This window comes from Sciurus vulgaris (genome assembly GCF_902686455.1).
Source record: "Sciurus vulgaris genome assembly, chromosome: 11".
NCBI classification, from domain to species: domain Eukaryota; kingdom Metazoa; phylum Chordata; class Mammalia; order Rodentia; family Sciuridae; genus Sciurus; species Sciurus vulgaris.
This window is the reverse complement of record NC_136472.1, coordinates 63,098,026-63,124,864: the sequence shown is the minus strand read 5'-3', so window position 1 is coordinate 63,124,864 and position 26,839 is coordinate 63,098,026. Positions and strand designations below refer to the sequence as shown.

The 26,839-nt window shown below is 42.2% G+C and overlaps 2 protein-coding genes across 4 annotated transcripts; one reads left to right on the top strand and one right to left on the bottom strand.

The window, feature by feature from the left end:
* Nucleotides 1-682: 682 nt before the first annotated feature.
* On the bottom strand, nucleotides 683-26,798 carry NRIP3 (nuclear receptor interacting protein 3). 3 transcript variants are annotated; one of them, XM_079104297.1, is made up of 9 exons: nucleotides 25,797-26,798; nucleotides 24,176-24,868; nucleotides 23,589-23,749; nucleotides 7,627-7,788; nucleotides 7,040-7,122; nucleotides 4,795-4,934; nucleotides 4,003-4,055; nucleotides 3,727-3,821; nucleotides 683-3,431 (listed from the first exon to the last, which is right to left on the bottom strand). In XM_079104297.1, exons 2-9 carry the CDS (start codon nucleotides 24,219-24,221, stop codon nucleotides 3,416-3,418), a joined length of 756 nt encoding a protein of 251 aa, XP_078960423.1. In that variant the 5' UTR covers nucleotides 24,222-24,868; nucleotides 25,797-26,798; the 3' UTR covers nucleotides 683-3,415. The 3 variants fall into 3 exon arrangements, with proteins under 3 accessions (XP_078960423.1, XP_078960422.1, XP_078960424.1); XM_079104296.1 differs by having other exon boundaries at nucleotides 24,176-26,798; XM_079104298.1 differs by lacking the exons at nucleotides 24,176-24,868; nucleotides 25,797-26,798 and having other exon boundaries at nucleotides 23,589-24,140.
* LOC306640197 (bcl-2 homologous antagonist/killer) lies at nucleotides 10,726-12,388 on the top strand. The gene has a single exon (XM_079104251.1). It carries the CDS (start codon nucleotides 10,966-10,968, stop codon nucleotides 11,593-11,595), a length of 630 nt encoding a protein of 209 aa, XP_078960377.1. The 5' UTR covers nucleotides 10,726-10,965; the 3' UTR covers nucleotides 11,596-12,388.
* Nucleotides 26,799-26,839: the final 41 nt, after the last annotated feature.

Genomic DNA, 26,839 nt, shown 5'->3' with positions numbered 1-26,839 from the left:
CAGAAAATTATATATACCAACTCCCTCTACTCCAAGTCTCTTCCCTGGCAAACACAAGTATCTGTACTGAATCAACTGAACTTCCTCTTCCCAACCTGGTTTTTATTCAAGGCAACTGGCAGGCTTTGATATGTCAACACTGGAGTATCTGGGTTCATAGTTAAATCATGTTACTAGTTGACTATTTAACTACTCTGTTTAGGATATTAACACTTAAGAGTTAAGTTTTTATTATATATAAAATGCATTTATTTGGAATGCCATTTGACATTGACTTTAACATTATATTAAGGTTCATTCAATATTTTTCCTTCCCTAACCTCCCCTGTTTGTTTGAACTAATTTTTTCTAGAAGTGTTCTCTCCTACACTGTTGATTAACCCACATATAAAGCTTTGCATGACAACTTTACCTGAATTATCTCATTTGACACTATGAAATAAGTACTATTATTATGTTTTATAAACTACAAAACCAAGCTCAGTGAGATTCACCAATTTGCCTAAAGACATATAGCCAGTAAGAGGGAGTGAAGGACTAATAGCAACGGAGGAACTGAAACCCACAAAGCCTTATGTTCAGAAGACCCTGAGAGAGAAACACTGATGAAATTAGACTATGCCTGGGCTCTCTCACCTTCCAGGTTGGGGCTCTAACACAGAGACTGTCAGACAAGCACAAAGAGGGAAGATTTGACTTTATTGTTACAACAGTCTCACAAATAAACCCAACACAGCCAGAAACACTGAGCAGATAAAGTGCCAATGCAGAGAGGCCTGGCAACAGGAGGGAGGAATCCAGTTCCATCTCCTCCAAGTGCCCAGCCCAGAAAGATATTTCTATTATATGAAAGTGAGGGCAGCTAACACCAGGTAATCCACTCTGGGGTAAGGAATAGAAAATCATACAGGTGGGGTCTGTGCAGGACAAAGCAATAGAAAAGTCAGAAAATATTCGCTCCTCAAAAGAGTCAGGCATAGAAATACCAAATGATAAAAATATTTTTAAACATTCTGTATTTGTGGTAGTCATCTAATAAGGAATGAGATAAGTCTGATACTTCTTGCTCCTGCCTATCCTCAAAACTATGACGTAGGTAGATACTTCTTCTCCCACACCCTGAGAGGCACCTGAATTTTCTAAGACTCAGAAGAACAGACCTCACTTCCTTACCTTGTCAGCCCCAACCAAAGTAGACAGTGCTTTCTTACGAACCTCAGGGAGATAAAAACTATCAGAGTAATCAACTTGGAGCATTTAAAGAAAGTTAATGAATTTTAAGACTTCCCCTAATTGTAGGCATTTTTAAGTGTCTCTATCAAAATCACTCACTGATTTTCAGAGACCAGAAAGATCATTAAATGCCATGTAATCATCCCCCTAATGCTATGTGGTCCTGAACTAAGAGCCAGAATAATTTGCATCTTTGCAGAATCTGAGAATTCCTGGCTCACTTGGTCTAAAGGGAATTCAACAAGGAGCCTGCAACATGCCTCACAGGTGGCCAGAAGTCAAGGCTTGGAGTTGAACTTTAATATAGGGAAACAGGGTTTAAATATTAGCTCTATCCTAGGATAAGAAGCAGGACAAAGCATTGCATGATAGGTAGGAGAGGAGTGTGGCAAGGAGCAAATACCTTCTAGGTAAGGGAATAGGGTGTAGCTAAAGGGCAGGCTGAAGTTGGCAGTCCTTGGTTCACCTACTAAGCTTCAGATGTAGCCTAGTCTGCCTTACTATGTCTCTGCTTAGATGTCCATCCAGCTTCCTTTGTAAGGCTAATAGGAAAGAGGCCTAGGGAATGACTCAATGACAATGACCAATGGCTGCCTAATTATTCAAATGGGGGTCTCTAGTCCTTAGGGAGCTTCTGTGAGGGCCATAATATTCAGGTTCCAAAGAGTTGTTTGGCAGGGGTAGGAATTAACACTAGACAAAATAGTTGGTGGTACTTGGCAAGGTTCAAACTGGGATCCATTAAACATCCTGTGAACTACTGCCGTGAAGCAAGGGTAGACTTGGGAGTATCTTAAAGGAATACTTAAGCTATTTTTCCTGACTTATCCAAATACTACTTCTAGACTGAACTGAAGGGGGGATTCCATTATAGGTATGCCTCAGCTGACAACCTAACAAAAGTTTCAACCCCTACCCTCATGATCTTCCCAAATCTTTGAGAGGGGTCGGGGAATACTGGGCAGTTATAAAAGGGGAAAACTTCCCCAAGCTTCAATTCCCTGCCTTGCAGTTTTACTCCTTACCACCATCCTAGAAAGGCTTCCCCCAATCGGCCCCCAATAGTTCTGCTCCCTTCTATCCTGGCCCTGCTCTGGATTTTTTTTTTTTTTTTTTTTCATTTCCTTTCCTTACCCCTATTTCCAACTATTTGAGTCTTTTTCAAACTAGGCAGAAATACTGAGATCTTGGGGATAATCAATGTCTCAATAATACCCCTATTATTCACTGAAGCCTTCAATTATATCTCGGAGAGGGATTAATAATAGTCCTACCTGTGGTTTCTTCCCCTTCCTCCTGTTCAAGAAGTTTACATTGAAAGACTATTTCATTTTTGTACCTTCAGTTTTTAGGCACCAAGATAAGGGCCTACAAGTAACAATTTGGGGCAGGGAACTTTTAGTAGGCTTGGCACCTAGGAAGGAAGGCCACCAGGATCCTCCTGGAATCCATCTTCAAAGCACAATTCCCCCTACCTTGCCTTTTTTTTTTTTTTTTTAAATACACACTCACCTCTTTGCTTTTCTGTTAAGGCTTGAAAACAAACGAGGCAGCACAGGAGCTTTAGCTTAGAAATCAGGTTTGAGTTTTAGGTCCCTTCTGTCATTGACTTAAAATATAAGTTTAGATAATTCACTTGCCTCTCTGGACCTTTAAGTTAAAGGTTTGGACTAGATGACTTGTCTGGGCTCTTTAAGATCAATTCATACTTGATAAGTCAAAGAATTAATTAGAAGAGATTCTAATTCCAAGACAGGTTTCCTATACCTCTTTGAAAAAGCTGAATTGAGATAAAAGTCAGGTTCCTGTTTATTACACATTTAGCTATAGGAAAAGCAAGTGTATCTAGGGAGAAATAGGACCTGGCAGCCTCTACACTTAACTAATTAATTTCTTGGAAGAAGCAGAGAAATAGGCCACAAGGGAGACCTGGCAGTGTCCAAAAGGGTCTATAAATCAAGTGATCAAAGAAGTAAAAAACAATGGATATAACCAGATAAGATCTCTAAGCACAGACAATAGTCTATAAAGGTATGAGTGGGAAGGAGCCCCTGGAGCATCTATTGGAGGGAAGGACTTGGTCCACAGCAAGTTGCTATAGCATTTGGTTCAAACCCAGTTTTCTCAATTTGTCAACCTGGTGTGTGTGTGTGCACACGTGCAGACATGCTACAGGTTGTAGTTATGCTTCTGAAGTGCTGAAATGAGAAAGGAAGAGAAAAAAAAATGACACCAAATTCAAAAAAGACTGAAAGCAAATCAAACTTTGGTTTAAAAGTTCCTCATTTTACCCACTTTGTATGGTTCTATCACTGCTCATTCTGAAATATGGGCTACAGAGTTTTTTGGGATGGTGAACTATGGAGGTGGGAAGGGGTGGGCTTGGGGTATGAATGAAAGCTGAAGGCAGGATGTCACCCCATATACTGTCTGAGAATCCCCTCAACTCATGTCAAATGGGTTTTACTTTACCTGGCTAATTTGGACACTTACTTGTCTTCATTCAAAGAAACTGTCTCCACAAAAGGGATTTCTTCCTTATCCGTCTTCCCCATGATCAGCCGGTGCTTATCCAAGTTTATGATACACTGAAAACAAAGGAGAATCACTGGTCACTTTATTGTTTTGGTACTGGGGACTGAACCCAGGGGTGCTTTACCACTAAGCTGCATCCCCAGCCCTTTTCAATGATTCCACAATGGGTTCCCCATACAAAATGATCCCTGCCTCAGAGAGGAAGTATCAGAGGGAAAGTGGAGTCCATCCTACCTTCAGGGATCGAAGAGTTTGGAGACCAAGAGACAAGTTTTTCTCATTGTCCTCTAATAAAAAAAAAAATTAAATTCAGCCATTTCCCTGATAGTTTAGAAGTCAGTCTGATCATCATTAGGTTCATTTCATCCATCCTTCCTTCTGGCCAGCCAGCTAATGAACATTCGTTAAGCATCTATTATTAAGTAATTTTCTCAGATCATTATAGTTAAAAAGTGATGGGTTTCTGAGCTGTATATGTGTGGGTCTTATGCATGTGGTTGGCTGTGAATAAGCTATATTCCACAAAGATAAATTATATTTTTCTGTTATATGGATTATGCTTTTCATAAAAAAAGGGATGGAGCCAAGATTCAAACGCAAGTCTTTTCCACTCTAAAACAGAGGCCTGTAGTCAAAAACAAGAAAAAACAAGAATGCATGAGAGGAATAACGTAAGAGGTAGATGGGAAATTATCAAGAGATTTATGGCAAAGGCGTAAGAGGATCTTGCTTTGTGCCACCAACTAGTTCTGGAAAGCTCTTGGGATATTTTCACCTGCACACAAAAATGTTTGTTTCTTTGCTCCATGATTTTTAAGTCTGATTTCCACAATTGTTTTTCTGATTGATTCTTAGCATGTCTTAAATTAGCTTGGGCCTATCTAATATGTCAGAGGACAAAATTGGAAAAAGGTCTATAGCACAGAAAAATGAGAAACTGGGATTTTGAGAAAGTCAGTCTTTATAGGCATGAGTCTATAAAGGTTTACATTAGGGTTCACAAGTTCAGTTCCCAATTGTACTTACCAACCACAGTTGCTGGGCAGTCCAGTCGGAGGGAGCCCACTGTGATCACTAGGTGCTCTATTTGACCCACCACTTTGAGATGTCGGGGTAGAGAAAACTTTTCTCCATCATGCTTGTGAGATCTGACATGCTCCTTGAGTCTGCACCAGAAAGGAAGATACCAGAATCCCTTTGGCAGAGGTTTTTGGTTGAATCTGGCAATGCCTACCTTCTGATCCACAATTGGAATTCTCTAGGGATCTCTGGGGATTAATTAACCAAAATAAGAACTATTCAGCCTACACGTGTTTCAGCACTTTGTCCTAAACATGCCATGGGAATATAAAAAAACCCTAGAGACTAATTTCCTATTTTCAAAAAGTTTACATCACTGTCTGCATTGGTGAAATAGAGGAGTTGACATATTCAGAGAGTCCTATTCTGCATCCTAACATCCCCACCTATGTGTGAGCAGTTTTATTAACATGTCCTTTACTCATATGTAGGTAACAAATATCAGAAAAGACAGGTTAATCCTAATTTAGAAGGTGCTTTGTTCCTATTTTAATCTATCATTCGTTTGTCTCAGCCTATAAGGTTAGTGGGGGCAAGTACTTACTTAGTAAATGCACTGATAATGGTATCAGCAAGGAATATTATAGAGAAAATCCTCATTAATTTGACTTGTCTATTAAAAAAAAAAAAAGCTATTCTCTGAATATTACCTGGCAAGAAGAAGGAAGAGTAAGTAGCACCAATGTTTCATAAGTTATATAAGCCTATTGGAATAGCTAACACCCAAGCTATTATGGGTTGGTAGATAAATACTTAATTATGGACTTTGTGTGCCAATACTTCTGCTTTCCTCCACATCCTATCTTTTGGTGTTACAGCCCATCCAAAAGAAAAATAATTGCAGTTTTACAGATGGTTATTAATTTCTCAAGAATCATGGCAGTCTGCTGCCTAACTATACACAGAACATTATTAGTTGTTCTGGAATCATCATGTTGTGCCATATCTCATCTCTTTACCACATAAGAGTTCAGGATTCATCCCACAAGAGCACTTGAGTCCCAGACTCCCACCACCACCTATTCTACATGGCAATATACAAAATACATAGAGTCAACTTCAAAGAGTCATAGTGGTGGCAAGGGATAAAGACCCAGTAGGTATAAAAAGAACAGATCATGTGACAGGGTCACTGCTTACATGAATGAAGCCCTGTATAAGCCCTACTTAAGAATATGGATGTCTTGAATGTAACTCAAAATGGGCCACTATGTCTATCTCAGTGATTGTATCATTGCAGAGATTTGGGATAGGGGATGATTTATTATACTTAGGGCTAGAGATACAGAAAATGAAGTGGGTTGATCCTACTGATTCTGGACTAGACTTTAGGGCCCATCTCGTACGTGGGAGAAAAGAGTGGAAAGAAGAAAAGATAAGTAGAGGTTGAGTGAAAAAGGAGGTGAAATACAGAATGGTTTTCTCTGACTAAAAAAGGGAGAGCCCAGTTCTAGCTGCTAAAGAACTAAAGAGGTGTCTACCTCATACTCACTCCCCAGTAGGGGCAACAGTAGGATCTGATTTTCCATGTTCTTCACAGGGAGGAAAGACACTAAGAAACTCCCAGTGAATCTGTCCTATGATAGCCAGGGCCCAGCAGCAACAGCAGCCGATGATTAGTTCCAACTAATGTTTCTTGGGGCAGTGTGTTCTCCAGGATTCTGAGTAAGTTAAGACCAACCATTTCCCTGTTTTTACTCACCAGGAGTATAACAACAGGACAATTACCTCTGATGGTTATTAATTTCTCTGGTAGATCAGAGTTGGGCAAATGGTGAACCAGGAGTCTCATGTTCTCATTCCAGGGTCTAGAGGTCTTTGCTCAAAAAAAATTTTTTAAATATTTTTTTGGTTGTAGATGGACACAATATCTTTATTTACTTTTTTATGTAATGCTGAGAATTGAACCTATTGCCTCACATGTGTGAGGCAAGCATTCTACCACTAAGCTACAGCCCCAGCCCTGCTCAAAACCTCATAGGTGGGAGTTGACAGAAAGTCCAAGACTTCCTGGCTCATTGATTTCTCTCAGAAACTACCCCTTGCTCCCTCTATTAAGGAGTGTGGTTCCAGCTGAGATCTGACTTTTGCATGTTTCTCTTTGTACTTCTGTAAATGTCTAACCTCAAAATAGATTCAAGCAAAAAGTGTATTCACATCTGACTTCCACCTAGAAAAAGTGGCTACTTACCCCAATCTGTCCACACAGGCTGAGGAGATGATATTATATTGACAGCCTGTATCAACCAAAGCTTTCACATCCTTTCCAGCACACTGTGGGAAGGAAACATACTGTTCAATAATAGCCAGAGAAGCAAAAAGAAAAGGAGAAGCAGAGAAGCAGCAGATGTCAAATGAAGGCAAGGATGGATAGCATCCTCCCAATTATGGGTTGGTAGGATCCCATCTTTACCCACTGCTAAATTTGCCTCTGACTGGCTCTTTTTCCTGATGAATCCAAAGGTGACAAAATACCCAAAGGACATTGGGTGTTTAATTCTATATACCAAGTAACTCTTAATCTTTTTTTAAAATCACACACACCTTTGTAAATCTGATGAAAGTTAGGTATTTCCTATAAAGATGAACATGCAGACAAAAATACTGCATACACTTCCAGTGTTGCCCAGAATGCCCCCTCTAAAATTCACTTATGAATTCCACAATGAGACCCACAGTCTATAAGGTTTAGAGGAAAGCATCTTCTATTGGGATCATAAAGGACCGCAAATCCCACTTCCCCCCCAAACCCTAGAAAAGCTATTCTCTGAACATTACCTGGCAAGAAACCAAAATCATATCATCATCCTCAGACTTCTTTAGCCCCTCAGACTTAGCCTGATTGAGTTTGTTGGTCTTGGAGGCCCATGGGACACGACTGCTTCGGAACTTAGACAGGTTGGTTTCCATAAGTCGCCTTTGCAGAATGTTATGAGGTTGCTTGAGGGATAGAAAGCAGAGACTTCTTAGAGACAGGTCACTTCCCCCTTCTTCTACTACTTCCCAAGTACCACAGAAATAATGACGGAGCCTTACATAACTAAGCTGTACCCTTGCAACCTTATTTTCCCTCAGGTGGGGATTTCTCTGGCATTGTCAGAGCAAGTGCTATAAACCAATTTTCAAAAGGTTACCCTGAATAAATGAAAGATCAGAGTAGGACACTGGAAAATATGGATAGGGCCAATGATTACTCCATGGCTCAACAGAATTGAAAGACCCTGGTGATCTGATCTACTGTTTTCTTTCCCCTTGCAAGGGCATTTCAGGGGGAAAGTGACCCTAGTCTAGAATAAGTGATTTCTGTATCCCAGGTCAATGTAAATCAGTGCCTTACAGAAAAGGCAGCTCATTCTCACAGGCTGAAGAAACTTACCTTGCTATTTACTTTTATGTCAAGTTTCACTTCTTTAGTCTTATCTTTTATACCTAATCTGCAAATGCTTTGGTGATCTGGCTCTTGTGTGGGTCCATGGAATGGATGAGGTGGGAAAACAGATTCGTACCTGCTGAAAAGCCTTTCAATAGATATACTTTGGAATCTCACAGAACCCATAGGAATCATCCTCACTGACAGCCTCAAAACACTGGCTCCTCTTACCTCTTCTTAATATCCACCCATTCTCTTCAATGGCCCAAAATGTTGGGGCATAAGAGGGGCAGAACTGACCAAGAAGCAGGGACTTATTTAGGACTTATGTGCATGTCCAGGATACCCAATACTAGGAAGCAGAATAAGGAATGTGAGTTTAGGTTTTATCTTTAACAGCGCTTGGGAGAGTTTCTAGGGAAGATATATTCAGGCCCTTTTGTTCCTACTCAAAGTGACCCATAGAAAGTCTAAGACATCTCTTGAAAAGAAGTTGCTTGACCTGAGAAATTTCTATATGCAGGCATCTTATGCTCAGTTTATATTAATACTTAAAAATCCACAAAGGATAGAGGTTAGCTTCACATTTATATCTAACATATAACATATTCCTTCTCCAGTTCTTCTCCAATCAATCCCTCTTAGAAGCCCAGAGCCTAGAACATTCCTAGGGCAGTGGTAGCACTGGAGGTCTTCATTATCTTCCACCTTACAGATTTCTAAGGAAGAATGGAGTCAGATCCATGTAACCCTGGTGAGGCAAAGAAATATATTCCCAAAATACACTGGCTCTTGGCAAAGCAGATTCTAAATTGGTGTCCTTGGGAAAACAGGCGGGAGAGATACTTATAAAGAAAATGAGAGCTTCTTAGCTTGATAAGGGTCTAGAGGAAGTGCTAACTCTGTCCAATTTTGTGATGCAATATGATTTGCTCCTCAAAAAAAAAGGTACATTGTTCATTCTATTCTCTCTGACTAATAGCCTCGATTCCCTGCTCAAGCCACCTAAGGCAGGATGTTTGTTTCTGTCAAGTTCCTGCCTAAGAGGACCAATTTTGATAAACTGGTTTTGTAGAAATGCAGATTGGAAGGGGGCTTCACAAGCCATCTAATCAAAGTCCTTTCACCTAAAACCTGTGTTTCTCCTACATTTTTTTAACATAATACCTTTATTTTCATCTATTTATTTTTATGTGGTGCTGAGGATTGAACCCAGTGTCTCAAACGTGCTAGGCAAGTGCTCTACTACCGAGCTACAACCCCAGCCCCTCTACATTGGTCTGGCAGAATACTTTACTTGTTTACTCTTAATCTTGCAGTGGGGCCTAATCTAAGGACAGATGAGGCAAATAAGGACAGTTCTGAAATTATTCTCCTTGAGTAATTTCTCTTCTGTATCTGTCTCCCTTTCTCCTGGATCCTTCCTCCATAGGCTAAAGAACACACTCAAATTGTCTAGACACTGGGGAAAAAACTCACCCAAAACCCCAGATGCTGCCTCCTGAACTCTCATCTTCATCTGTAATCACACCATCTGTAATTTTTTTAAGCCTAAACCATTATGTCTTTTTCCTGATATTCTATATTTTCTTCACTGAGATTACTTCTGATCCCACAACACCAGTAATGATCCAAAATCCAGGAGACAATTTTCAGCCTTAATTTTACTTTACTTCTCCAGTGTATTTGGCCCTGCTAACTTTTCCTTTGTTTTTTAGTTAGTGACTAAAAAAGTTCAAACTTATGCTCAATGTAAAATATTCAAATATCTGTTGAGTGCAGTGGCACATGCCTGTAATCCCAGTGACTCAGGAGGCTGCAACAGGAGAACTGCAAGTTTGAGGCCAGCCTTGGCAAATTAGTAAGACCCTCAGGAACTTGGTGAGACCCTGTCTGAAAAAATAGAAAGGACTGGGGATATAGGTCAGTGGCACAGCACTCCTGAGTTCAATGCCAAGTAGCTAATAATAATAATAATAATAATAATAATAAAGTATTAAAATATCACTTAAGGGGGCTGAGGTTGTGGCTCAGTGGTAGAGCACTTGCCTATCATGTGTGAGGCACTGGGTTTGATTCTCAATACCACATATAAATAAATGAATAAAATAAAGGTCCATCAACATCTAAAAGTATTTTTAAAAAACATTACTTAAGTATATAAGAATAAAGGTGAGCCAGGCATGGTGAAACCTGCCTGTAATCCCAGGGACTCAGGAGACACTGGGCAACTTAGCAAGACCTGTTTCAAAAATAAACAAATAAATGAAAAGATTTGGGGATGTAGCTCAGTGGTAGTATGCCCCTGGGTTCAATCCCCAGTACCGAAAAAATTTTTAAAATAGATTAAAGGTGAAAGCCTCTCCAACTTCTCAGCCCCTTTACAGTTCCATCTCCTACAAATAATGACCATTACATTTAGAAGTATATCCTTGAGATAGGCCTGTGCATCCGCATCCGGTGGCCACCAAGCAACTTCCTCTAGAGGGAGCTGATTGCAGCCGGGTGCTGCCGGCACCTCTATGATCGGTGGAGCCGCGCGGGTCCCTGGGGCCGCACCGGGACAAGCAAGAGCTGCATCCTGACACCAAGAATGCACTGACGCCAGTTCCTGGAAGCTGGGCCCGAAACCCTGCCCTTGGAGCGACCACCAGTCCCTCGGGATCTTCGGCCTTGGCCCTGCTGAGCATTTGGATTTGGACCGGAGTCTGGACAGGTTGACACTGTCCTCTACTGAAACCTGAAAAATGGCATCTGGGCAAGGTCCAGGTCCTCCCAGTGAAGAGTGTGGAGAGCCAACCTCCGATTCTGAGCAGCAGGTAGCCCGGGACACAGAGGAGGTTTTCCGCAGCTATGTTTTTCATCGCCATCGGCAGGAGCAGGAGGCCGAGGGGGCGGCTGCCCCTGTTGACCCAGAGATGATTGCCTTGCCCCTAGAACCTACCAGTACCATGGGGCAGGTGGGTCGGCAGCTCGCCATCATCGGTGACGACATCAACCGGCGCTATGACTCCGAGTTCCAGAGCATGCTGCAACAACTGCAGCCTACAGCCGCAAATGCCTATGAGCTCTTCACCAAGATCGCCTCCAGCCTGTTTGAGAGTGGCATCAACTGGGGCCGTGTGGTGGCTCTCCTGGGCTTCGGCTATCGCCTGGCCTTACACGTCTACCAGCGAGGCCTGACAGGCTTCTTGGGCCAGGTGACCCGCTTCGTGGCCGACTTCATGTTGCACCGCTGCATTGCCCGGTGGATCGCGCAGAGAGGAGGCTGGGTGGCAGCCCTGGACTTGGGCAACGGCCCAATCCGGAATGTGCTGGTGGTTCTGGCTGTGGTTCTGTTGGGTCAGTTTGTGGTACGAAGATTCTTCAAGTCATGACTCCTGGGGAGCCCTTTGGGGTCCCAGTGGAGACTCCTGCCTGAATTTCAGCCAAAACTCCCTCCCCTCTCCCCTGCAGGGGTTCCCCGCAAGAGTACAGAAGCTTTAGCAAATGGGCATTCCAGCAGAGGGCCCTGCCCAGGGGTCATTCAGGCTGCACAGGTGCCCCAATGTTGCATGGTGCTAATGGGCCCCCTCTCTGTACCCCATCCTGCCAGAGAGGGGCTGTAGCCTCTTCCCTTAGCTCTCTGGGACCCCCTGAGTCCTGTCTTGAAGGCATTGGGGAGATTGATACCTTAGGGAGGCAAGAGGCTGGGAACTACTTCTTCCCAGGAAGTTTTAATGGTTTTAGCTTTTTATAATACCCTTGGGAGGACCCATCCCCTTTCCCACCACTCTGTCAAAGTCAGGTTATCTAGGATTTGGTGGTCAGTGGGTCAAACCTGTGTTTCCCAGAACTCAGCTATTCTGGAAGATCAGAGCCTAAGAGGTGGGACTTGAGCACAGTCCTGGCCCTCCATAAACATGGCTCCCAGGAACAAGACTGGTTGGGATGAGAGGGTTAAGATCCTGCTCCCACCCCCCCCACCCCATGTTGGCCTTGTTGGACTCTCAGGGATTCTGGGCCTGGGGTGTGAGGTAGAGGTGGGGTTGGAGGTGGCAGTGCAGACTAGAATGTTCTGAACATATCCATCAGGACCCTCCAAGCCTGCCACCCACCCACCCCCAGGTCCTCTCAGTTTTTCCCCTTCCCCTCACCTGATAACTACTTGCTTCCAACCCAGTCACTACAGTTATAGATACTCCCCAGGTTCCTTGGTTGAGCAGGTGTGCTAAGACCCCTCCTACCCAGAGTGCAGGGCCTAGGACTTGGTTTGTTACAAGGAAAAGGAGTAGGGAGTGTCTGAGTGGGAGAGGGTCTATACCACCAGGAGCCATCCAGGACCTGGAATCTCTTGGCCTGGGCACAGTGTAATCTGAATGGGAGAACTGTGAATACTTGAACTCCACCCTTACCCCACCCTCCATGCTCCTCACCTGCCTAGGCCCCTCCTGGAGGCAGTACCTTTTGTATCTTGCACAGCCTAGGGACTTGGGAGTAAGTGGAGGGAAGTTGTTGATTAAGCCAAATGCAGGGAGGGGATACAGATGGAGACTGCTGGCCACCTGACACCCCTGTCCTCTGACTGTGTTTGGAAATAAACTGTGCAATCCTCCCCCCCCAAAAAAAAAAAAAAAGTATATCCTTGAAAAAAATACCTTTGCAAACATACATAAAATAGGATCATACTATAACATAGATATTAATGACTGACTGTACTGTTACTTTAGAAAAAATAAGCTATTATGTTTGAGTTACTCTATTTATTGGTATACAGCTTTGAAAGCAGTTTCTCACTCAAACTAAAACCCTGCAAAAGCTGAGGAGTTAGAGGATTTGGAACTTCTACAGACAAAAGGAATGATTAAGGTTGGAAATAGATTGGTTTAAAGACTATGTAATACTCCTATTTAACTCAGACAGCTGGGAAGAATGCCAAAAAATTTACTCTTTCTGTAAATCAAAAGACTGTGACTAGTTGTTTGGACAGGTTTTCAGATTTCTAGAACAGCTGAAAGTTAGTGTCAGGTACCATACTAAGCTAGAACAGAAGAATATAAGTTTAAAGATTGAAAAGGCTCATGTGGAACCTCGAATAATAAAAAGATCTACATCAAGATTTCACATCACTGTGGAATGTCATAGGTGACAAAGATCACAAAAGCTTTCAAAGAGAAAAAGATAATCCACATTCAAAAGATCAGGAACTAGAATGGTACAGGACTACTCATGGGTAACATGGATGCTAAAAGACAATGGAATAATGCCTTCAAGGATCTGGGAGTACATAATTTCTATGACTAACCAAACAATCAAGACCTAAGAGAGCTATTTCCCCTACATCCTTAAGAAGCTACTGAAAGATATCTTCCACCAAAGTGAGGGAAACAAAGAGAAACAAATGGGACAACCCCCCGCACCCCCCCCCAAATAAAGGATCCAATAGAGAAAAAAGGCAAAGGAAATTCTGAGAATGGTATTAAAGGAAAAGTCTAAGGAATAGGTTGTCTACCAGACTTTAAGAACAGCTAGTTCAAAATGCAGCTCCAGGAAGGCTATCTCCAAGAAAAAAGATGGACTTGCTAGATCATCTATAGTTTTAAGGTACTTGGAGAAATTTTAATTTACATTGAAAATTAAATAAAGAAAAACACAAGGAAAGTAATTTTGAAAAAAACAAATTTTTATAAATGAAAACTCATGGTATATTTAACTCAGCTGTGAATGTGACTCAGCCGTAATAATGTAAGCAGTAAACACTGACTTGACCCAAAATAATTTTTATCAGAATATTAGTATAACAGGAGAGAAGATATGATGGGAAGGTGTAAGAAATCTTTATCCATTTTAATGAAATCAGTAGATAACACTAAAATCAATAAGTCAAAAAATATGATGATCCTTAACACAAGCAATTCTAAATTTTTTAGAGATTTAATTTATATACACATTTTATTAACAATAAAATATAAAAATATCCCACATAACAGGAAAAAATTCAGTCATTAGAAAAGTCAGTTTACAGTGGCTTAAATAGAGGTCTACTTTTCTCACATAACAAGAAATCTGGAGGTAGACACTACTGACGTTAACTTATATTAACAGCTTTTGAGCTATTTACCAGATGCTTTACCATCTTTGTAATTCTCTTGCACATTCCCTGTGGTCATAATGTGGGGACTCCAGGTTTATATCCATATTTAAGAAGTGAGGAAGGAGAAAGAGACCATGCTAGTACCATTCATCTATTTATCAGAATAAAAGGTCTCCCAGAAGATCCCTCAGTAGTTTTTTGTCTGTATCAGAACTCACATGGCGACTCCTAGTTACAAGAGATCTTGGGAGAAAACTTAGTTTTTCTACTTTCTACAGAGGAGTCAGGCAGATAGAAATTGGTCAAGAATTTGTTATAATCTAGACAAGTACCAGTGTCTGCCAGGTCATAAAAAAACTGAGGTGTGTGTGCATGCAACACCTTAACAACTATAATTTAGACAGGCAAAATGTCAAATTATCCTATAACCATCTTAGCAACTATTTTTCACACCTGTCCTACTTTCTGCATTCTAAAACACATCCCCTATAGATATTTGGGTTTATTGTATAAACAAATCTTGAGTTAACTATTTAACTGAACATTAAGCTTTCTTTCACATGTCATCAGAAATAATGGTGTAATAAATTCAACATATCATTTTTCTTGAAGCTCTCCTCCACTGGCTTCTAAAACCACATGTCTGTTTATTCTGTATCTGTCTTCTTTACTGGTTCCTTCACTTCTGCTCATGTTTTAAGTGTCAGTGTTCCATATTGTTTGTTGGTCCTATTCTCTCTCACTCTACTTATCCTCCCAGGGAAATTTTATCTGCTTTCATTGCATAAATTACTGCCTTTACAATGATGACTCTAACAAGTTCAGATCTCCCTTTTGAGTTTTAGACCCTGTTTTAGTCAGCTTTTTTGCTGCTGTGACTAAAGGACCCAACCAGAACAATTGTAAAGGAGGAAAGGTTTATCTGGAGGTTCATGGTTTCAGAAGTCTCCATCCACAGCCAGCAGGCTCCATTCTTGGGGATGGAGGCCGAAGAGTGAGGCAAGGGAAGCAGCTCACATCTGGATCAGGAAGCAAAGAGAGAGACTGCACTCACCAGATACAAATATATACCCAGAGCTACGCCCCAATTCCCACCTCCTCCAGCCACACCCCACCACTCAGTTAATCCCTGTCAGGGGATTAATTCATTGATTAAGACTCTTACAACCCAATCACTTCTCCTCTGAACCTTCTTGCATTGTTTACACATGAGCTTATGAGGGACACCTCACTTCCCAACCATAATAGACCCATAGATCCAACAGACTGTCTTTTTTAACTTTTCTACTATATACACTCCACAGGCACTTCAAACCTAACTTTTATCACTGATCTTTCCCTTAATACTTGCACTTCCTGTGTTATCCTCTATCTCAGAGAGTGAAATTCTGCATCCTTAACATCTCACATATTCCTCTTCACTTTCACTGTTATTGCTAAATCTAAGTATCTATGATCCTAAAACATTACTTTCATGATCTCCTTCCTCCACAGTGGTTCTTCTGCCAGTTGTACCAAACAAAAATCTTCAACTTAGCATTCAAAATCTTCCACTAACTACTATTTATCCTCCTTCTCAGTCTCATCTGCTTAATTATTCCTCCATGAAGACTTTCTACTTTCAGCAAATTACTAGTTACCTCATATTACCTTAAGCAAATCACTAAGATTCCTGAGCATTGCTTTTTTCTCAGTCTTGCTTTCTTTATAGTAATAAAAGAGGTTTGAGATTCAAGTATTGATCAGTTTCAACACTCTGGGTTACTTCCTTTCTGCCAACCTCAGTAAATGACATCACTATCCATTTATTTTATTTTTAATGTTTTTAAATTGTAGATGGACACGATTATTTTATTTATTATTTATATGTGGTACTGAGAATCAAACCCAGTGCCTCACACATGCTAGGCAAGTGCTCTATCACTTAGCTACAACCCCAGCCCCTCATTTTATTTTGAACCAGGATTCTCATTGTATTGCTCAGGTTGGTCTTGAACTCTTGAACTCAAGTGATCCTCCCACCTTAGTGGCCTCAGAATTAGCTAGAATGACAGGTGCTCACCATTGGGCCCAGTTCACTCATTCTTTGTTGTTTTTGTTGTTGTTCTTTTTAGTTAAACATGACAGTAGAGTCTATTTGGATGTATTTACACAAACATGGAGTACATCCTATTCTAATTAAGATCCCAGTCTTGTGGATGTACATGATATTGAGATTCACTGTGGTGTATTCATATATGTGCATATGAAAGTTATATTGGATTCACTCCACTGTCTTTTCTATTCCTATTCCCCTCCCTTCCCTTCATTCCCCTTTGTCTAATCCATTGAACATCTATTCTTTCCCTACCCCCAACTTGTGTGTTGGCATCCACATATCAGAGAGAACGTTTGACCTTTGGTTTTCTGGGCTGGGCTTATTTCATTTAGCATGATAGTCTCCAGACCCATTCATTTACTGGCAAATGTCATAAAGTCATTCTTCTTTATGGTTGAGTAATATTCCATTATGGATATAAACCACATTTTCTTTATTCATTCATCTGTTGATTATTTTCTTTTCTTAACCTCCCTCCCAAGTACTATTGCTGCTTTCTCTAAAACATATCTGGAATCAATCTACTTTCCCCATCATCACTACCTCCAATCTAACCAAGAAATTATCAGTTTTTATCCATACTGCAATAGGCTCCTAATTTGTTTTCTGCCTATTCTTTTACCCTTCTCCAATCCAGTCCCATGCACAGTAATGAGAGTGAGTTTTTAAAAATACGAGTCAGATACTATACTCTGTTACTCAAAACTCTTCAATGGCTTCCCACTGTTCTTCAAACAAAATGCAAACTTTTTATTATGGACTATGGGGCTGGCCCCTGCTCTTCTTTCCAACTTCCATGTACCTGTCACTCTTCCCTTTATACATCTGACACAATCCATGCTCACTTTTTTGTTTGAAACCCTTTCCCATTCCAACACCTTTACATCTGCTAAACCCTTTTTGGAATGCTCTTCCCCTACTCTTCAAATAATTAGCTTGCTTTTTTTTAGCTTTCAGATTTCAGCTCAAATGTCACTTCCTGACATAACTTCCCTGACTACCTCTTTAGTAACTAACATATTTCAGTATTTCTTTCATAGCAATTAGAAACCCAGCAATATTTTGTTTATTGACTTGTTTACTATTTCACTTTCCTCACCAGAATCTAAATTACACAAGGATAGAGTTTTGATCATAGATACATCCCCTGCTCTTGACACAATTCTGCATGAACAGACCTCTACCCAGTATTTCTTCAAAAAGTCTTTCTTAAACACCATTTAGTTCTTCTTTCAGAATTCCTTCAACAGCTATATAATGGTTTGTATTACGTGTATTCCCCCTCCTTGATATAAATATGCTTAAGTGGTTTTCATCTATGAAATATTGAAACATTGGCTTGCCAAAGGTTGTTTTGATGTCCTTCAAGATACACAGTACTAATTACTAGATGGGTGCTACAGATACCTTGGTGGCCTTTCTGAAATGGATCCTACTTTATGCTAAACCACAACAAGACAGCTACTAACACTAAACAGTCCTTGGTTCTATACTATGTCTGAATTGTGGCTTCTATGGGCATCTAAACCTTAACCACACAAGTTCGAATGTGGTGCTTCACCATCACCATCCTGAGCTTCTGAAGGAAACTGCCACAGTGGGCAGAGCTCTATTCTGGGTGGAAACAGCTGAGGTTCCTCAACCTAGCAAAACACTGCTTAAACATCTCTTCTGACCAGACTGTAGAGTGGAAAGAAAAGTGAGGTGAGAGGAAAAATACTTGTAATGTGGGGTGCCACAGAATTATTTGAGTAAAACTTCTAAAGTCACTTTCTCAACCCCTTTACCCATGCCATACTAAACTCAGACCAAAAGAAATGAACGAACTTCTATAGTGCTAAGAACAGGCCAGAATGGAAAATAGAATAAATGATAGAAATCTGTTTTCTTTGTAGTGTCTATTCCCAGAGGAGAAATCCAAGGTCTCTAGTTAGCATTAAATCCACAACTAGAGCCAGGTGTGGTAGTGCATGCCTGTAATCCCAGCTACTTAGGACACTAAGGCAGCAAGATTGTAAGTTTTTGGCAACTTAGTGAGACCTGTCTCAAAATAAAAAATAAAAAGGGCTGGAGATGTAGCTCAGAGGTAGTGTCCCAGGTTCAATCCCAAGTATTGCAAAAACAAAATACTGAGCCACAACCCCAACCCCCATTCACTTTTTTCTACGCTAAAAGGGCCTGAAATCATCCTACTCCATTTTAGTCCTCATGAATATTCTACAGACAACATGGACTCTTGATTAAAGTCCAATGCACATATCTCTATCTCTGACCTTGAAAATTTAAAAGGGCACTATATCTCTGCCTTTTCTTTGTTTATTAGCTGAATATATAACACGTGACCATCCTGCCCCATGTGAACAGATTGTACTTATATTTATAGTTGCTCAAAATCATATGGGAGGGCTGGGGAGATAGCTCAGTTGGTACAGTGCTTGTCTTGTAAGCACGAGGCCGTGGGTTCAATCCCCAGCACCACGAAAGTAAAAATATGGGAGGGGCTGGGGAGATCAGTGGTAGAGCACTTGCCTTGTATGCATGAGGCACTGGATTCAATCCTTAGCACCACACAAAAATAAATAAATAAAATAAAGGTATTGTGTCCATCTACAACTAAAATATTATTTTAAAAAACGATCCTAAATGTGTGTGTGTGTGTGTGTATGAATCTGCCTAACTCAGGTTGTCATATCGTCCCAGGTCTTCTGTGTTTTGTTTCTCTGCCATTGCCCTATGACCCAACAGACATGTTATTTCAAATAAAACAGCCTTTTCCAGTTTTTTATCTGCTTGTGGACTGGTCTGAGATGGAAGTTTCTCAGTTGCACATACAGACTGCATTTTTTCAGAAAGGATTCACAAATGCATGAGGTTGGAACAGATAGCCTATAAAATTCCTCTTACTCTGAGGTTCTGCAGAGCATTCTCTGGAGGCAGCCTTCTCTCACAGATGGCTGCTCACAGGGAATGGTGACTGTGTAATTAGATGTTGGTCTCCATTTGTATCCTCACACAGGCCAGAGTGATGACTTCTTCCCTAACTCCTCTTGCACATTTTGACTGTAACATCATGGCAACTAACAAAGGTTGCCTAGTGGTGCTATTTATCTTTTTGCAGGATGTCTATTCAAAATATACATCTGAATAACTAGCAAAGAATACAAACTTATTCAAAATCAAACTCCTGTTTTTTTTCTTTATCTCACATCTGCTCCCCTTGTTTTCATACCCATTTCAGTAAATGACTACTCCATTATTCCAATAACTTTGAAGTCATCCTTGACTACTCTTTCTTTCAGACTTTTCATTCAATCCATCAACTAATTTGTTAGTTCTGCCTTCAAAATATATCCAGAATATGTTTTTGTCCCCTTTACAGCTATCACACTGCTCTGAGGCACCACCATTTCTCACCTGGATTACTATATAATAGCTTCCTAATCATTCACCCTGTTTCTACATCTTCTGTAGTCTAATCCACATGTAGTCTGAGTAATCTTTTTATAAAATAAGTAATGTCATGTCAGCCCTCTGCTCAAAAATCTTCCACCAGTGTCCCCTCTCAGATAAAAGCCCCATGCCTCCACAAGAGCTGACAAAGTCAATGATAGTCCAGCTTCCCACTGCATGTCTGAATTTATCTCCTATAGCTCTCCCCTTTGCTCCCCTTTGCTCATTTCGCTCTAGCCACACTGGCCTTCTCACAATTCTTCAATCATATCAAGCACACTGGTGCCCAGGCCTTTGCATTTGCTATTCCTTCTGCCTATATCACTCTTTCCCAAGATACTTTGACCTTTCATTTCCTTCTACATATTCTCAAATGTAATCTTATCAGAGAGGCCTTCCCAGACTATCCTGTAAAATATAGCAAGGTTTCCAACCCTGTCCTCTCTAGTCACCTAACCTAGATTTATTTTCTCCACAGTACTGATTATTACCTGAAATGTTAAATATTTACTTGATTTTATTTTCCATCTCCTCTCCCCACAAGACTACAAGTTCCATAATGTCAGGAACTCTCTTTTGGTTCACCATTATATCTCCAATGCCTAGATTACCGCCTGACGTGTAGTAGGTACTTTCAATAAATACCTGTGTGATGAATGAACTAATCTGTCCTATTCTACTTACAAACGTCTTATAGAAAGAAATCTTTCTATCTTCATTTTTGTGGTCCTAGCACCTAGACTATCCTGAACACGAAAAGTTTTCAAATTTTTTTTTAATAATCAGAATGCAAGGACAGTTCTGGAAATTATCAGTTTGAAACATCCTGGTGTTACACTGGCATTTCATGCTCCTTTCCTATGGTGCCAAAGTTCTCTAGCCCCAGACTTGTGGCATTATGGATGGCTAAATTGTAGTGCATTACCCTGGGTTGCTCTGATTGAGAGATTACACTCAGGTATTTCATGGTCAATTTGCCTCACTGTGTTCTACTACTTTGCCCTGGCCTTCATTCCTAACTATAGTGAATATGACTATAGCATTTGCAGAATCAATAATAGGTAGGAAAGAAAAACTCTACTACCAGACAAGGCTATGACCTAATGCATACAGATCAGTAATAACATATTGGAAAGGTAGCATATTATCACACGATATACTTTTTAAAAAGTAAAAAGCCTTGGGCACAATGAGAAGAATTTTTATGAACCTGGTACCTAAAACAAGAGAGATTACAATAGGCAAGACTCCAAGAATGGGAATATTTTTCCTCCAGTTTCATCAAGGTTAAAAAAAATCAAATATGATATTACTCACTCATATCTCTGGTTTTAGTTCTTAATCTAATACAAAATAAACAACACAATTAAAGGATAAACAAAACAAGAGAGCCAGACATATGAAGTAAGATTAATTTCCATAGCAGAATTTGTAGCTGCCAATTCCAAATACAAAAGAATCAGGCAAAGGCACTTTTCCTGGGGCCAAGAGGACATGACCACCTTTTTTTGCCTATAGGTGCTCTCTGCCAAAGATGGCTGATAGGCTTTGTATCCGTGAACATTATAGAAATTGCATGGTATGAGGTAGATAATTCAGAAAAGTCAGTAGCACAATTCAAAGACAGGTTACTAGTATGAAGAAAAACAACCCATAATCTTCATGTTGCTCAAACCCCAGAGTCGGTGAAATCTAATTTTTCTTCTTCCTCCACACCCTCCCTTTTTCTCCCCCTTTTATTGAGATTGTTTGATAAGACTACATTAAGAATTATTCAACTAATTTTAACACTCTTCAAATTTCACTTCTAGTAAGAGAATATGGAGTCAGTACTGGTCTATCCTGTCAGATTTATTAATAAATTGAAGTGATAAAGATGTATTTCTAAGATTGTACTGAGGCTGCAACATCAGTTCCAAAAGAACTGAAAGCCTACTGTCATATCCCAGCACTTGCAGCTAAGTCCTACTTCAGTCTGCTTTTCTATGACCTGTTCTCACTCTCTGTGCAGTAACTTGCACATTAAAGGTGAGAGAACAGTGAGAGAAGGAAATTAACTCCATGATAATGGGGTACATAGTGTGAACCATGGCTCAGAGCTTCACAGTCAACTGCTGTGTGTCACACCTCTGGCAATACCCTGCTTCTTGAGGATGCTTCCTCTTGCAGCTACTGCAATGTTCTATGCCATCAGCTCCTGGTGACTCAACTGGGACAGACTGAAGTCAGAATTGCAGATGGAATTCTTCTAACATGAAGTAGTATAACAAATCTTAGGAGGAAGGAGGCTGTGGAAGTTCTCCAGGGGGAGGGAGATCCTTAACCATTCAAGACAATCAAATGTCAAAATTTAAAATCCAATATGAAAAAGTCCACATTTTAATTCTCCTCCTAATACTTCCCTCTTTATTGATTTCTGAAGCTTCCAGGAACTAGGATTGATTTGGTCTGAAGAAGTGAAGACTTGAATCTGGGTTGCTAAATGAATCTAGACTGCTTCAAAGTGAGATAAGAGAATACATGTCTCTCATCACTCTGAGTTAGCATGATCACATGTGGCTTAGGCAGAAAAATGTTTTAAAAACAGATGACTAGAGTAGATACCCTTAGCACATAAGTCACTAATAGCAGGGAGAGAAATTTTGGTTGGTATGGATGTGTCATTAGAACTGTATAAAAAGAAAATGTAGATGCAGAAGCTCTGCTTTCTGTTTCTATCCTGGGGCCAGAAATGGCAATTTCAGTGAACCAGGGCCAACAACCACATCCAAAATTAAATATTTCAAAAGCTCAAAATATAAAAATACTAGAAAGATTATGTAGAGTACTTATTTTACTTGTAAGAGTGAAATAATTAATGTTCCATAAATTACTCCTAGATGAATTCTATAGGTAGAGGACAGCATGGTTTTTGAACCCAGGACCCAGGCCTGCACTTTTACATAAAGTCAAGAACAAGTATGCCAGAAAAAACGACTGTACCAGCCCCAGCTCTAACTTCTATACACAATAGCTGGTCAGTGAGCTGGAGCAGCCTGGCTTCCTCCCTTCACCTACACCTTGAGGGGGTGGGGTGGCTGGAGGAGGAGGAGAGGTGAGAATGATCAAGAGATGTTTGGGGTTCAGGGAACCTTCCCCTTTTCTCTCTCCCCACTCAGGATGGAAGGTCAGAGGTAGATAGAACCAAAATAAAACGAAGAAGTAGATTCTGCATAGGGAGAGAATGGAGAGAACCAAAAGTCATCTGGATATGGTGACCGTCAAGAAACCTCTCTTTCCACTCTTCACTCATCCATTAGGAGTCACCTCTGTCTGGGTCATAGGATCTGAAACGCAACCTCTGAGGTAGCGAAAGCTGCCCACGCTGCGAGTCTTGAACCCTAAGAACCAAATTCAGTATTAAAAATGCGGGAGGAAAGGAGACCCGAAGGCAAGAGCGTTGGGCGGCAGGGTCTTTTCCTTCAATTGGAAAGGAAAGCGCCGAGAGAGAGGAGGCAACCAAGGAGCAAATGCAGGTTAGGAAAGGTACGACAGAATCCCAAGAGAGAAACCCAAGCCCACAAAGGAATGCTGGAGGAGAGGAATCACCCTGACAGAGCATCGGCCCAGCAGTGCGGGCACCGCCGGTGACTCAGTGAAAGCAGCAGCGGTCTTGCCCCGGGCCGCACCGCCGGGAGGTGACCTGGCGGTGAGGGCGGGGCGTGGGCGACGGCCGGGATCCCGAGGCGGGCGCGGCCGTGGGGACTCACCGTGTCCTTGGACGAGCCCAGTTTCTTGAGGCCGTCCAGGGGCAGCAGGTCAGCGGAGTCCTTGTGGATGAACTGCACCGCCTGCTTCATCCGGCGCTGCTGCCGCAGCGACGCCGCCTCCCGCATGTCGGTCTCCTTGCGGCCGCCTTCGGTGAGAAGCCCTGAGTAAAACATTGCTGAGGCGCCCGCGGCCGTGCCGCCCCCCGGCTTTCTACGACCGACTCCCGGTGCCCTCAGCCTCGAGCTCCTCCAGCGCCGCAAGCTCCGCGCGCCGCGCCTTTTATAGCCGACCGTGACGTCATGTGAAGCAGCCAGTGCGCGCGCGGGGGGCGGGGCCGGCACAGCACCCCGCCTGGCGCGCCGCTCGTAGGGGTCCTGAGTTTGCCTCCCACCTGCGCTCTACCCTGCACCCGGAAGACCAAGCAAGGAGCCAACGGTGTCGGCTGGCCAAGGGTCCACTGCAGCAGTTTCCCGAGACCGACCCCCTCCCGTGTGGGTGTCCCGCAGCCCCTGGACTGCAGTGGGCTGAGGGGCCCAATACTCCAGCAGCCTCTTTCACTCAGCCGCCGCCCCTGGTGTCAGCTCACCTGTCCACGCTATGGCCGTCCCGGGGATCACCGACAGCTGGGCCATGTCCCAGTCCTGGCGCCCGAGCCGCAACTCGGCTTCTCAGATTCACACCTCTGTACCTGCCCCTAGCCCGCGCCCACTGCACAGAAGCGGGGTGCGCACTCTGAAGTTGAGAAAGCTCAGGATTTCTCCAATTTTAGGTCGATCCCCACCCACGGGGACACGTGATTGGAGAAGGGGCAGCCTGTGCGGGCGGGCTGGAGCCGGACCCTCCTCCTCTTGGCACCTTCTACGTGGATCCAGGCATTCACGGGCCAGAGAGGCTCATCCTGTCGCAAGCCTGAGGATTCGCAGGAGTTTGGGGAGTGGAGAGGGTCCCGCTGCGGCGGAAAGCCATAAGACTTGGAGCTCTACACCTGCTTTTGACACCAACAGAAAGCTCCTGTTTTTCTGTGCAAATGTTAGGGCTTCCCGTCGAGAGTGGGATGTCTTTCACCCATCTCTCCATCATTGTTGTGGGAATGGGTTGTGGGAACCCATTTTTGTTTGTGTATCATTCATACTTTCAAGGTATTCTGTGGGAATCTTCAGGCATTCTGAGTTCTGGACTCGATGTTGTAACTTGGTACAAAGCACGTTTCTATCCTGGTCACGGCACAACTACTCTCTCCACCCCATCTCACAGGAGCAGGCTGTCAGAAAGATCTGCACTTTAAAGAGAACCAACCATACAAGTAACAATAATGACACTTATTGAACCTTTACCATGAGCCAGGTACACAAATAAGCACAATGCAGCATTTCATTGAATACTGGTAACATCTTATAAAATAGTATTATAGTATTTCCCTTTACAGGGAAATATCTGAGACTTCCTAACTGGCCTGTGAATGTTCCCCGTTTCTTTCCTATCAGTTGTTCACTGTGCTCCCACAGTAATCTCAAACTTTAAGTGCCAACATTTCACCTCCCTGCTAAGAGAGCACCTCAAAATACATTCTACTGCTCAGGAGACAAAGACCAAAGTTTGGTCTGCCCCCACGTGTCCCTGGACTCTTTACTTTGGTCTCATAAACTTATTCCAGTTCTTAGAGGAGCCATTTCCTCTCTTGACAAACTGCCTGCCTTTGAACTTCCCTCTGCTTGGGATACCTCTTCCTACCCTCTTCAGTAAATGCCTATGCTTCCAGACTTCGGCTCTTTTACCATTTCTTTAAGAGAGCTGTCTCTGGCCTTAGAGAGAGTGAATTCTTCCTAATTGTGTAGTATGTATTTCTGTTGGATATTTCACTGTGTGTGTGAGAGTACTCATTGTTTGATTAATATTTGTCTCCTTCATTGATTATAAAGCCCAAGAAGATGGCTGAGTCTGTTTTGCTTAACATTGAATCCTTAATTCATAAAAGACTCTCAATAAATATTAGTACAGATATGGCAAAAAGCTAAGGTTGGGCCCAAGGAAAGCAAATGCTGGAGCTGGGATCTGCCCTTAGAACCTGTACCAGGCTTCCCAGACCTGGAAGGGCTGGGTTTGACCTTATGAACTTGCTTCTTTCCCTCTGTTCTACCTTCAGCATTTGCCCTAGTTTCTGAAAACACAAATTGCTTGTGGGGAAACAAATCCAAAAGACCACTCACCTGCCTTCAAGGAAGCCCCAGAGCTAGATTCCTCCTTTATTTTTCCTCACAAGCAGAGGGCAGGGTCGTCAGGAGGCCGGTGGGACTGCTGCTTACCTTCCAGTCCCCTGGCACACATCCAGTGAAGAACAATGGTGGCTGCCCTGGCTCCTTTTGTCCCATTGCCTGGATCCCTACCTGGTCATTTCTCCAGGCACAGGATGCCCAGGGAATGACGAGACAGATTTGTCTATTTAGGACAGGTGTCTCTGGCTTGGCAAGGCTCAGGACAGGACCAATAGTAAGGGCCCAGGTGGTTTGGGTTGAAACAACTGCTTGGTAGAAGTTCTGGGGGAGGAGTTGGAATCCCTGAGGCAGCTCTCAGTCCTGCAACCTTTTTTTGTTGCTGAGGATATTCCTGCAGAAGAAAGGGGCACCTTTCACAGCTGGATTCCCCTGGGAACACCAGGAAGCTGAATCTCTCTGGTTGAACTGGAATTTGGCCATATCAAGTGTTGCTAAGAAATAAATGTGGACTTGCTGGAGCTGGAAATCTTTTCATGAATTCAGAGCTCTTTGCTGTAGTGGGATTTGTGTTCTGCAATTGGATCTGTGGCCACAATAACAGTTAGTCCCCCACCTCACTGTTAGAGACTTTCCTTGGTCAGGGTGATACCATCACTGCCTTTAAGCATGGGTCAATACGGTGAGGTCAGCACCCCACTGCACATACATTGTGAGTTTGTGCAAAATCCAAACTTGCTGCTCAGTTGGAGGGGATTGCCTCTGAGTGTTTTCTCCAAATGACTGAGCAAGTCATTCCCATTCCCTATCGTTGGGCTTCAGTTTCCATATCTGGAAAAAAGATGAAGTGAGATTGCATGTATAATTGTGCTTTGTAAACTCTCCAGGGATGCACCAACAGAAAAGATTATTATTAATTCTCCATATAGCCACATTTCCCTGCAGCATTGATCCATCTTGAAGAAAGTATAATATAGCTGTTAAAACACAGGTTGGGGGACTGGGATGTAGCTCAGTGGCAAAGTGTTTGCCTCGAGTTT

Excerpts from the sequence above, each read along its gene's own strand:
- LOC306640197 (XM_079104251.1), top strand. The coding sequence starts at position 10,966 with ATGGCATCTGGGCAAGGTCCAGGTCCTCCCAGTGAAGAGTGTGGAGAG.
- NRIP3 (XM_079104296.1), bottom strand. The coding sequence starts at position 24,221 with ATGGCCCAGCTGTCGGTGATCCCCGGGACGGCCATAGCGTGGACAG. Across the intron at positions 23,750-24,175 it reads GACGGCCATAGCGTGGACAG|GGCTTCTCACCGAAGGCGGC; the intron begins GTGAGCTGACAC and ends TGTTTTACTCAG. Across the intron at positions 3,822-4,002 it reads AAACTCTTCGATCCCTGAAG|TGTATCATAAACTTGGATAA; the intron begins GTAGGATGGACT and ends CTTTGTTTTCAG.